The 13606-nt window shown below is 41.0% G+C and overlaps 1 protein-coding gene across 1 annotated transcript in view; it reads left to right on the forward strand.

Moving 5' to 3' along the window:
* Positions 1–13606, forward strand: part of LOC120561797 (IgGFc-binding protein-like) — a 42354-nt gene that overhangs the window by 17374 nt on the left and 11374 nt on the right. The window contains exons 14-23 of the mRNA XM_039805052.1: positions 573–744; positions 2070–2167; positions 2660–2790; positions 3619–3788; positions 4530–4744; positions 4872–5066; positions 6916–7104; positions 7654–8066; positions 8421–8539; positions 8955–9151. Coding sequence (XP_039660986.1) covers positions 573–744; positions 2070–2167; positions 2660–2790; positions 3619–3788; positions 4530–4744; positions 4872–5066; positions 6916–7104; positions 7654–8066; positions 8421–8539; positions 8955–9151 — 1899 coding nt within the window. The remainder of the gene's footprint in view (positions 1–572; positions 745–2069; positions 2168–2659; positions 2791–3618; positions 3789–4529; positions 4745–4871; positions 5067–6915; positions 7105–7653; positions 8067–8420; positions 8540–8954; positions 9152–13606) is intronic.

Consider the following 13606-nt stretch of genomic DNA (forward strand, 5'->3'; position numbering starts at 1 on the left):
CATTTTTAGGCGACAAAAATGTTCCAGTTAACTTTGCCGAAGTGAAAACACATACAGAGTCAAAGTTTGAGATGAAAACACGGACAACAGTCAAAAACTAGGTCTATTTTAATGTCCACAGTGTTAGCATGGTTAGCATTGCTAAGCCTCTTTCCTAAAGCATCCCCTGCTTTATCCTCTATTTTAAAATAAATGGGACCATCATTTACTAAATGAACATCATGCTGTATTGAAGAAGACTTGAAACTAGAGATTGAGACCATAAACTCATTATGAAAATGTTTACTGAGGTAATAAATCAAGAGCGAAGTAGGCTCATTTTCTCATAGACTTCTATAGAAACAGACTTCTGTTTTGGAGCCAGTGGAGTCGCCCCCTGCTGGAAGTAAGAGAGAACGCAGCTTTAAGGAGCTTCAGCTTTGGCTTCACTTTGCAGGCCCAAAAGCTTTGTCCATTATTGTTACATTCTATAGTAATGACTGAATGTGATGTTACAGGGGGATGGTGTGATATATCTGCCTTCTGCAGCTGCTATACTGATTCTGTACCACCCCCCCCCCCCCACCCCCCAGGTAAACAGCCAATTAGTGAACCTGCCTTACTCCACGGAAGATGGAAAGCTTTCCTTGTTCCGGAGTGGCTTCTTTGGCATTGTGACGACATCTTTTGGTTTGACGCTCACTTTCAACTGGAATGGCTACATCAGCTTGACGCTGCCCAGTTCATTCTCTGCTGCTACAGCTGGTAAGGCCGCCTACAACAATAATAGTGCTGCAACAATTATGGCGCTTTTCCATTACATGGTACCTACTCGCCTCGCCTCGACTCTACTCGCCTTTTTTGGTTTTCCATTACGAAAAAAAGTACCTGGTACCTGCTAACAGGTACTTTTTTTAGTACCTCCTCAGTCGAGGTTCCAAGCGAGCTGAGGCGAGCCGAGAAGGTGACGTGAAACCCTGCAGGCTACAGATTGGTCGGAAAGAATCGTCACTGCATTGCTAGCGACAGACGGCATTTTAAAATAGTTTAGCCAGCAGTGTTTTTTTGTTGCCGGAGGCTCCACGCAGAGCTTTCTCCATAGCATACAAGTGGCCTGATGTTTATACTTGTGCGCTGGTGCGTGTCGAGTCGCCGTGTGTGTGTGTGTGTGTGTGTAGCTGGTGAGCGAGGGAGAAGTGAGAGAGTGCCGGCGATTAGCTCCGCAGCGAGTAGCGACCCTAGAGTCATATGTATGTTTTTTCTGACCACGGTGGGAAATCTGGAGCAGTAAAAGTTAGCTATCTTGTTGATTTAATGTTGTTTACGGAGAAGGAGAACCAGGAAATGAGTCGGGGGGGAAATGCAACGCTACCAAGCCACGCCCACGGCAGTCGCTATGACGACCAGCCACGCTGAGGCGGTACTAAAATCTGCAATGGAAAAGGGATGCACAGTGCGCCGAGTCGAGGCGAGTCGAGCAGGTACCATGTAATGGAAAAACGCCATTAGTCTACTAATCAAGTAGTCGATCGATGGAAAATAATTGCCAACTATTTTGATAATCGACTAATCGCAGAAAATGCTGTTTTCTGCCTCTCAAATATGGAGATTTGCTGCTCTTTTCTGTTTGATATATTAATCTGAATTACTTTGGGTTTGGGACAAAACAAGACCTCAGACATCCACTAAGACATCCCTTGGACTTTGAGAAACTAGGATGGACATTTTTCACTATTTTCTGACATTGTAAAGACCAGACGATTAATCGAGAAATTGATAACGAAATGAATGGTTAGTTGCAGCCTAACTCAACAATGTGTAAGAATTCAACATATGACAGCAAAATAAATAAATAAAGCAAGCGAACATGCACGGTAATGTCATTGCTGTCTAACTGAGTTTTCCAAAAAAGTAATTGCACTACTCCTTTAACAGTGGGCTTATGTTTTACACAAGATTCAGAGCATCACAAACTCGCCATCTGTCCATGATTCAATTTATTTTCATTCTTCCAAATAGTTGCAGGAATGCAACTGAAGAGTTTATCTTACATGTGACTGCTGTGCTTGTTGCTTGTTTCTCTTTATCAGGCTTGTGTGGAAACTACAATGGCAAACCTGGTGATGACTTAATGAAAGCGGATGGCACCCAGGCTAAAAACATTAATGAGTTTGGACACAGCTGGAAGGTGTGTATCAGTTGAGACTGGGGGTGTTTTTGGGTCTACCAAGAAGGACCCATGAGTATCTTACACAAACCCTAAAAACACACAAGTGAAAACACCATTAAGTCGAATAATAGAAGCACAAAGCAGATGTGTACAGCTGTACGTATTAAGTCTATTGCAGAACCCCACTCTAGATGACGCCATCTGGATGCTCTAATTGTTCTTTCTGTCTACAGTGGCCACAAAGAGATTAATTTATTCAATATTCATTTGGTAGTGATGGGGGAATCGACATGAGCTGATCAGCTGATGCTAATATAGGCAATACCTTTTAAAGATAGACTTTTTTAGTACCAAATTCCCTCTTGTGTGCATCAACACATTGTGTTTGCTCTCCAAGCTGCAGGATGAGTACAGCGACACGAAGAGGGAACTAGAAAGGCTGTAGCTTTAAAATATACTACATACTCTGCATATGTTGACAGTTTTGCTTTTGAATGTCATTGATCGCAGGCAGGAGGCGGAGCTGGCTGCACGAGTGACTGTCCTGGTGGTAAATGTCCTGAGTGTGAGCCTGCACTGCTACTGCGTTACCAACAGCAGCGCTACTGTGGCATCATCGCTGACAAGCTTGGACCCTTTAGGTACGTCCTCCTGGGCCACGTTCAGCCCCTACAGAAATTTTTTTTTTAAACTGAAACTGGGGTGCATTGAACACACTGTTGTGTGCGCAAGCGTAGTTTCGCTTTGCCAGACCTTCCTCCACAGCGCTGCGGAGGAGGGTCTGGCTAGTCCACACAGCATTCCGGGATGGCGGAAAAATGTGCTCTGGTTTATTGGCATTTCTTTAAAACAATCACAATCGTCTTTGGCGGTGCTAAACGCCGGACAGAGCCCCAGTGCGGCTGCAAAATAGCCTCGGGAAGGAACTTGTTTTGGTGGAACGTGTACGTTCAAAAGTAGTTTTAATGCAATAGAAAACTCAGATTGGACAAAAAGTCAGTCAGTCAGTTTTTGTTTCTGTTCATCAAAAGTTACATAGTCTGACTTGAGGGGAAAGCGTGTCTTCAGCCTGTATGTATGTCTAATACTAAAGAACCGAGGAAGGATCACTGTTAATGAGCATCTACCGTATCTCATCTTTCTCTATTAAAAGGAAAATTGGCTGCAGATATTTAATGAAATATATATATTGTTCTACCAGAGAGATTAATCAGATCAGGCGCTTAATATTCACCATTACAGCCAGAGGATGTCTATCATTTCAATAACACTTCATTAATGTACCTCCTCCTGGGTTAGGAAAGAAATATGTATTTATGCTTAGTAAGAAATAATGAACAATGAACCAACAACTAGATGTGGTGAGATTTATAAATGATCAATCCCAGTGAGGGTTGTTAAACATGTACAGTTGATGTGTCTGAGACCCACACTTTTCTCACTTAACCTCATCTTTTCTGTCCATACAGACAGTGTCACAGTAAACTGGACCACACCCCCTTCCTCACAAACTGCGTTTTTGATTTGTGCATGTACCAAGGCCACGCCTCGGCCCTGTGCAACAGCCTATCGGCTTTCAGCACTTCTTGTCAACAGGCCGGAGCTACAGTGCACAGTTGGAGAACTCAACAGTTTTGTCGTAAGACACGCATGCATGCACGCACGCACGCACTTTTTTCAAAACACACACAATTCTCTACCTAAGACACAAAAATCTAACAGGAAGTGACTTGCTTTCCTTTTCCAAACACAACCAATCAAATTGCTACACATATTAGCACACACACTCCTCACATGTGCAGACACTAAATGCTTAACTGAACACTAACCAACCACTGCTTTAGTATAGTCCAATAAATAGGTCAAAGGTCAGATTACCTGTTTTGGACAATGGATGCCAACAATAGACAATGAGCAAGGGGAGTAGGAGGGAGAGGCAGGGGATGACAACAAGGACAGGTTAAAGGAGGACGACTTGGAAGAAGAGGAGGAGGACGAAGGCAAAGAAGAGAAGGAAGGAGAGCCATTGTATGGAAAATGTAGATATAAGCTTATGAAAGACAAAAGAGCTTTAGATTTAGAACAACAGTGTGTACATGGTATATCCAAAAATGTACTATTATGGAAGAAGTGTTTGCCATTTGATGCAAATGTTTCACTTTGAGAGGTGTTTATGGGCATTTTGAATGCAGTGTTTCATTTTGAAAGAGATTTGAGGCATTTTGCGTTTTGGGTGTGCAGTTTTGGGAATTGTGTTTACCGATGTAAGCAGTTGTAACAAACTGAAATGTTTGGACCATGAAAGACTTTTTGTCAGGAACATAATCACTCTGTACTGTATTGTATTTTGATTGACTTCCCATGTGTGTCCCTGTGCCAGCTCCATCATGTGTTGCCAACAGTCACTATGATCAGTGTGCCCCCCCCTGCCAGCCCACCTGCAGTGGTCTGGCCCCCCCTGAGGGCTGCGACAAGAGCGCGCCCTGCAAAGAAGGCTGTGTGTGTGACGATGGATTCATGCTGAGTGATGACAAGTGTGTCCCTCTGGCAGAGTGTGGCTGTCGGTACGAAGGACAGTATTATCAAACTGGACAGGTGGGCTACGACAGCAGCAATGATATCAAACTCCACCTTTACTACAACTAATACCTCTGCTAAAACAACTTCTTTAATAATATTGCTACTTCTTATGCCACTTCCATTACTACTCCTCTTTCCTCAGGTGTTCTATCCAGGACAGTCATGTAACAATCGCTGTGTATGTTCAGAAGGTGGAGTAGTACAGTGTGATCCTAAATTCCGCTGCTCAGCCAATGAGATATGTGTTGTGAAAGGAGGTTCCGCCTCCTGTTCCCCTAGCAGTAAAGCTTCCTGCTCTGTGAGTGGAGTCCGAACAGTCCGGTCATTTGATGGACAGGTAAAGGCTTTTTTTTTTTTTTTTCTGAATAAAGCATGAGTAAGCATATTATGCAGAACTACATCTCTAAATCAATAGATGATGCATTACATATTGTAATTATCTATTTAAATAATGACATTGTGGATTTGTGGACATTTTAACTCAAAGGTGCAGTAGGTAAGACTTATAAAACTAACTTTCTGTCATATTTGCTGAAAATGACCCTATGTTTGAGTAGAAATACATGAAGCAGGTAATACAAATAAAAAAATATGGCTCCTCTGATACCACTTACAGCCACCTACAGTGTGATTTGCAAAAATCCACCGCTGCCTGTTCAGATGCACCAATCAGGGGCGGGGGGTTGTCTAACTGTGTGTCAATCACTGCTCATGCACACGCATTCGTTCTCCCTTGTGGGGGGAGGGGCTTAGGAGACCATTTGGGGCTTTAGCAGAAAGGGGGGAGGGACTGAGAAGTTGTCGATGTTCACATTTTTTGGCTAAGTCCTGGATCTTCGCAATCCTACCTACAGCACCTTTAAGGAAATGTTTATTGCCAGTCCATGTTGTTTTCTCCATCGTTACAGTTTGTCAGAAATGTAATGAAGATCCTTTTCATCTATATGCAACGTTTTAAATGTTCTCACTGAGAAGTGCTGAAATATTTCCAAACAAAACTGTGATGAATCATATTTTACAAGAAAAGCATACCACTTCCCATTAAAACACATTCGGATTGTTTGGGTAACACTTCACAATAAGGTACACGAAATGGTGAGTAGTCACCAGGAAACAAATGAGGACCTATAATCCAGTGTTACAGAGCAGATAATGATATGTTATTGAAGAGTTGATTGAGAAACCATTGAGGAACGAATCAGGAACGACTTGATAATTGACAAATCATTAATACGTGATTCCCTAATAATTCCCAATTGAGGACTATTTAAGAGATAATGATCAGTTACTAGACAACTAGTCTATATCCACGACGTTCCACTTCCAGGATTGTTCAGGTGCCGCTGGAAATTCCGTCGAATGTCCCTCATTTATATATCCGTCCCCTTCCTCTGTCTTTGTGTTGGCGTCCTAACCTCCGGTGGATTTCTGAGGACTATGGTTAACTGCTCCTCAGATCTCTGCAGGGTAAATCCAGACAGCTAGCTAGACTATCTGTCCAATCTGAGTTTTCTGTTGCACCACTAAAACTACTTTTGAACGTACACATGTTCCACCAAAACAAGTTCCTTCCCGAGGCTATTTTGCAGAGGCACCGTGGCTCCGTCCGGCGCTTAGCACCGCCCAATAATTACTTAAACATGAGTTACTTTTTTTGTGTCCCCTCTAAGTAAAGTGATACATATTACTGAGTACTTACTATGTAATTATCAAGTTGTTCCTGGTTTGTTTCTCACACTTTTTCCAATTAACAAATCATTAACTAATCATTAGCTATTCTATGAAATGTGATTAGGAGTTACTCATTCACTAATGGTTCACTAGCAGTTAGTTCCTCATGTGTTCCCTGGTAACTACTCAAGATTTAGTGTACCTTATTGTAGTTTCAGCTTGTTGTTTAACTGTTTGACCCACAACTTTACTGTTCTGGTTCACTCTCAGCGCTCTCCTGGTGGTGTTTTTGCAGCCACAGCAGGGCATGCAGCTGCTTTTACAGAAAAAGACGGAAAAAGCCTCTGTACTCTACCTGCTCAGCAGCAAACAGCAGGCAGACAACCGCTAGAGACTAGCTGGTGAACATAGGGGGACGTTTAGTCATTAATTAAGTTTTTTTTGCCTTTAAGACAATCCGAGTGGCAGTCTGACATAATATTAAATATTTTCTTACCTCTCCACCTTTCCTCCAGGCATATCCTCTGTGGGGAAACTGTCTGTTCTTGTTGGCAGCAGTGGAGGGGAAGGAAGGAGGGAAGGCAGCCTTCTCTGTCTATGTACAACAGAAGACCAATAAGGATGGCTCCGTCTCCCGCAGTGTGGAGCTCCAGATTTACAACATAGAGATCACTATGGAGACCGGGGTTGTATGGGAAGTCAAGGTATGACTGAGAGTTTGCATTGGCCAGGTGTTAGGTTTATTCCCACAGAGGATGATCATTGTTTGCAAAAGAACATAAGTAAAACCACTGTCCAGATGTGTCTATTCTGAACACTCAATCTCATCTGGAAATGTTGTGAACATACTGTACTGTGACCTCAAACAACATTTCAGTCTTTTAAATGTTAAAGGGCCCATATTATACTCATTTTCAGTTTATACTTGTATTTTGGGGTTTCTACTAGAACATGTTTACATCCTTTAAAGTAAAAAAAACAAACATTATTTTTCTCATACTGTCTGTCTGAATATACCTGTATTCACCCTCTGTCTGAAATGCTCCATTTTAGCACCTGTCTCTTTAAGACCCCCTCTCCTAAAAAAGCCCAGTCTGCTCTGATTGGTCAGCATCTGTGCTCTGTTAATATTTCTATCGTCCAATATTTATCTCAATCCGCTCTCCAGTCAATATAATACATCCATGAGTGGGACAGAGCTAATACGGTACCAGCACATCTGATCAAATACTTTGTACTCCTCTATGTCTCAGGTTAATAATGTCAGAGTCTCCCTTCCTGTGTCACTGGCTGATGGAAAAGTGCGAGTGAATCAAAATGGCATCCACATCATCATTGAGACTGACTTTGACCTGAAGATGACCTATGACAGTGTGGCGGGCGTGCTCTTACAAATCCCATCAACCTATCGCAGCTCACCACGCGGTCTCTGTGGCAACTATAACGGCGACCTGTCTGATGACCCGACATCAGCTGCAGTTTGGCTGGTAAAGAAAGAAAACGTTGTATGTGAGGCGAGCTGTGGTGCCACTTCCTGCCCGGAGCCAGAGCAACAGAAGGTCCCGGAAGCCAAAAAGGACTGTGACATCATCAAAGCCCAGCAGGGCCCATTTGCAGGTTGCCACTCAACAGTGCCCCCAACTCCCGACTACGAGGCTTGTGTCAGGCAAGGATCTTTACCTCTAATGTCCAAGGGATGCATTATATACATATTTCATATATCAAATGGAGTCCGGTGGGTTTGGTGTTGATGATTTCGGGGCTGTTTCATGTTAAACAACAAGGATCTTACTCTTTAACAAAAAGGTCTATCTCTGAAGGGATCCTTTCCATAATGTTGTCAGACACTTAGAATAATAATCTGAGCCTGTCTGAGTGGCAAAAACAGCACTTTTAGTGTACGCACATTAAAGGTGCACATTTGCCCTACATTACAACGAATTTACATTGTCACTTAGACACCAATGCATGGGAAAAAAGTAATAAGATGAAAGTTATTATTATTATTTATTTTTTTTAGGGAGATGTCCACAGGCAAAGGAAGCGTGGACACCCTTTGTCGTCACATCCAGAATTATGTTACCGCCTGTCAACTAGCCGGCACAACGATAAGCAAATGGAGGAACGACACCTTCTGTCGTAAGTCTGATCTGATTCGCTGATGCTCACTGGAGCGGAGTGGTTGTTTGGATGGGTTCATTCTCTCATACCATTAACTGTGGTAGTCCTGAGTTCAACACAAAATAATTGTTGTTGTTGTTGTTGTTATGCTTATCATATTAATTGCATTTATCCAATCTACTAATGCCACATGAATGATTAAATGTGCCAAATTAAGACCAGCAACTTAAAAAAATCTAAATCAGAAAAGCTGCTACCAAATTTGTCAACTGAAATCCTCACCAACCTGCTGAGTTTTGATACTCTGACGTCGTCATACTCAGCTTCTAGTCAGAATATGAACTTCCCGACCTCAAATGTCGTGTGCGGGGGCTAAGTTCAGCTGGCATCCAGGCTAGACTACTGACCCTCCGGGCCTTGTTTGTCCCTGCAGCTGCGCGATGTCCCGCAGGAAGCCACTATGAGCTGTGCTCCTCCGCCTGCTCCTCCACCTGCTCCTCCCTGCAGAGGTCCGATCCCTGCCCACTGTGCCAGGAGGGCTGCCAGTGTGACGGCAGCCTCATGGCTGACGGAGGCCGCTGCGTCCCGGTGGAGCAATGTGGCTGCGTGGTCGGGGGGAAATATTACAAGGTAACTTTCTTCATCGTTATCCACATCAGCTTCGTCATCAGAATGCTTGTTCGGTACAGGATGATAGTTTACTAATATTGATTGAAATGTATCTTGAAACATGTAAAAGAAAACAGAAAGGGTCATACAGAACATATTATTACACAAAATAGAAAGCATATTGAGATACATCAAAGACAATGGATGGATGGATCACTTTGACATGTCTAAAAAACGGAGTGTTAGTTAGTTAGTTAGTTAGTTAGTTCGTTCACCACAATGGAAACTAAGAAAGAATAAATACCAATCTAAATAGTAAATAGACAAAACAGAAACAAACACAGAAACATACAAATCTCTAGTCCGTTGTTACTCCTGACCAACAGGACTGTAATTGACCAACGTAGGAGTGGGCAAAATATTTGAGTTATTAAGTTTAATATTTCAAATTAAATATTCTATATGGGATGAAGAGTCAATGAGAGGCTATCCTTGAATTGCAGTGGCTCTCCAGTATAACTCTGTTTGGTTTTAATGTTTGAATGAAGACAGTAACAACAATAATAACTAATATTAAACAAGCTAATATCATATCAGAAACCAGGGGCATTACTATAATGTCATGTGTTAATGGAAATTAAGTGGCAAAGTTTAAGATCTTCTATGTCAGGGGTGTCAAACTCATTTTCCCAGAGGGCCACACTGGAAAAAGAGAATCACACCAAGGGCCAGACATGTAGAGTTTACTGACGTGCTTTTGGTACTGCATGTCATTTTTTTAACATTTTGGTAGCTTTTTTCCTCATTTTCGTTGTTTTTGTTCCGACTTTTTTGTGGATTTCTCAGACATTTGTCACCTTTTTGTATTTTTTTTTTTACATGAAGCCCTACAAAAGAGTTCTTTAGCCATCATAGAATTTAGCAAATCAAGCAAAAAAATGTTTGAGTCTCAGAGTTGGAAAATCTGCCAAATTCTGCTTTGAATGTCAGGTAATTGCAGTTTAAAAAACACTTTCCTGTGTTTTTGGTTTGGCGCACAACTAGGCGGGCCAAAATTATTGTGAACCCAAATTGATATATGGGCCGGATCTAAATCTGCAAGGGGACGGATTTGGCCCACGGGCCTTGAGTTTGACACGTGGGTTCTATGTTAATCCGAGGTCTAAGGGCATTTGTACATTTCTTTTAAATTCACCTTTTAGGGTATTTGCATATAACTGGACCCCCGTGTGTTTCAGATCAAAATGTTCAGAATAAACTCAGCTTTCTGCAAAGTGAGGCCTACATTTGTTCCAGAGCAATGTGTAAAGAGATAATTTGGCCCTAAAGCTGAAAAGCTTTTTGAAATTTCTCAAATCTCTTGAGAAAACATACCTACACTCAATTGTTTTGGTGCATGAAATGGGTTTACAAAAGTCTTGGGTAGTAGTAGCCTAATAGATTGATAAAATAGTAAGTAAATGCCTAAAATAAAATTTTGTAATCGCTTTTAGAGTAGGACTTGCTGTTGCGTCTTTTGTCCTCAGAGGGTTAAGCATAACAGTGGCCATTGATTCTATGTGTGTTCTAATTCAGGTGTCTTCAATGTATTTTGAGCCAAAGACCCCTTAACGATGAGAGAGACCGGGCAGGGACCCCCTACTACATATATTGTATAAAAATTAAGTTAAAAAATTATACAGAACCTAAAGTGTAGGCAGCCTAAAGCCTAAATACATATATTTTTATTGCATTTTTAAGCTATACAAATAATTGTTGGCATGATTTTAAAAATCATGTTTTAATGTTAAACATACACTGGCACAGTGAATCCTTAGGATGAACTGGATCTGTGGATGGCTACCTTAGTGACTACCTTGCCAGACCCTCCTCCAAAGCGCGCTGAAGGAGGGTCTGGCTAGTCTACAACGTGCTCTGGTTTATTGGCAGTTCTTTAAACCAATCACAATCGTCTTGGGGATGTGCTAAGTACCGGAGAAAAGCCGCGGTGGCGCTAAAAAATAGCCATGAGAAGGAACGTGTCTATGTTTAAAAGTAGTTTTAGTCGTGCAACAGAAAACTCAGATTGGACAGATAGTCTAGCTAGCTGTCTGGATTTACCCTGCAGAGATCTGAGGAGCAGTTAACCATAGTCCTCAGAAATCCACCGGAGGTTAGAACGCCAACACAAAAGAAGCCCAAGTAAACGGATATTCGGCCTGAATGAGTGAAATCCGGCGGATTTTTCGGCGGCAACGGAGCAATCCCGGAAGTGGAACGTCAATGATATAGACTAGTGACTACCTTACCTATAGGCCAGTAAGCATGAATGCAGAGGTGGAAAAAGTACTAAAATATTGTACTCAAGTAAAAGTACAAATACTTTGATTAAACATTACTCAAGTACAAGTAAAAATACCTATCTGAAAAAATACTCAAGTAAAAGTAATAAGTAACTCATTTAAAATATACTTTAAGTAAAAGTTACATAGTTAAAAAAAAATTTGAAACTGTAAAACGGAGGGGGGGGGGGGGCGATCTCTCCCATGTAGAGAAAATAGGACAAGGGGTCATAAATCCAAAACTATTTTTGTTTTTAATTAAAGACAAATCTATACAAGGGTATAAACATCTATACAAATGTATACACATGTAATAACAACATAACCCATGTCACACGTTATTTAAGACCCTTAGAAAGATATAATGTGCAATTTTAGTTCGGACCATCCCATAAAATGTTTTCAAACAATCAATTGAAAGTAAAAGTACCATACATTGTTAGTTCTGAGGGCCATCCTTCTTTTCTTCACAAACAAACAGCAGTTATAATGCAAATCAAGGCCAAATCACGTGTTTTTCGCCATAAATGGGTTAGACCCACAGACTGTTAATTACAGTATCTCACAAAAGTTAGTACACCCCTCACATTTGAGTAAATATGTCATTATATCTTTTAATGGGACAACACTGAAGAAATTACACATTGCTGCAATGTCAAGTATTAAGTGTACAGCTTGTATAACAGTGTAAATGTGCTGTCCCCTCAAAATAACTCAACACACAGCCATTAATGTCTAAACTGCTGGCAACTAAAGTCACTACACCCCTATGTTAAATTCCCATAGAGGCAGGAAGATGTTTATTATAAAGGCCAGTTATTTCATGGATCCAGGATACTATGCATCCTGATAAAGTTCCCTTGGCCTTTGGAATAAAAATTTTGAGGGGACTGCACATTTACACTGTTATACAAGCTGTAAACTTAATACTTTACATTGTAGCAAAGTGTCATTTCTTCATTGTTGTCGCATTAAAAGATATAATGAAATAGTTACTAAAATGTGAGGGGTGTACTCACTTTTGTGAGATACTGTATATTAACATAAACAGACCCTAATGTTACAGCCCAGACTAGCAGCTAGCTTCTACACACCTAAGTAGCCCGTATGAGCTAATTAGATGTATGTGAATAAATTCAGCCAGTCTCCTACATACCTTGTCCTGGCAGGAGTAGGCAATTCATTTTCCCAAGGGGCCACATGAGAAACAGGGACTGAGCAGAATTAAGTTTAGCCTATAGGCTAAACTTAATTCAATTTAACTCAATATTAATTTTATGTCAGGCAACAAGTTCTCAAACGTCTCTTTTTACCTCTGGGAAGATTAGCGCAGCAAAGTCCACCAAACACTCTTTAATTACCTCCCCTTCAGAAAATGGCTTACTGTTTTGGCGACTTTGTAGTTTGTCACAAAGCTGGTCCTGACTGCTGCATCCCTGGATCATTGTTGCTTTTGCAGCATAATTATCTAGCCAAGCTTCAGATGTCGGTGCGCACTCTGCTTCAGTCAAGTCATTTTTTAGGGATAACAGCTGATTTACGTCCATGCTAACGTCTCCCTCTCAGTTCCAGTCATAGGTTCCAGATCCGACAGATAGACAGTATATACAGAAGTTCTTTGGTATATACACATAGTATATAGATCCATGGGTCCGACGGTGCAGTTCTTCTTCTACTTCTTTTTAATTGCGACTTCCAACCAGAGAAGAAGAAGCTGCATACGTTCGCGCAAAATAAAGAATGCTGCTGCATTCAGGGTGCATTACAGTCGGTATGGTGTAGTCATTCAGGGCTCGATGTTTTTTCTTCCTTTCGTTTTTTTTTTTTTTTACTCAGTAACGGATGGGATTTATAATGTAGCGAAATACAATCCTTCACTCAAAATGTAATCAAGTACATTTTAAAATACCGATTTTAAAAACTACTTAAAAAATACAAAATACACAAAAAAACTACTCAATACAGTAACGTGAGTAAATGTATTTCGTTAATTTCCACCTCTGCATGAATGTAATTTCTTTTCACAAAGAGGCTGACTTCTATTTGCTAATAATATGTTGGATTCATGTTAAGACATTTTATTTTTTGAAAAAACTTGTAACAATAATTTGATGCAAGTAATGCAGTTTTTAGCCTCGTCTTTTTTCGTCAACAA

Source organism: Perca fluviatilis, chromosome 7, assembly GCF_010015445.1.
Source record: "Perca fluviatilis chromosome 7, GENO_Pfluv_1.0, whole genome shotgun sequence".
Lineage (NCBI taxonomy): Eukaryota > Metazoa > Chordata > Actinopteri > Perciformes > Percidae > Perca > Perca fluviatilis.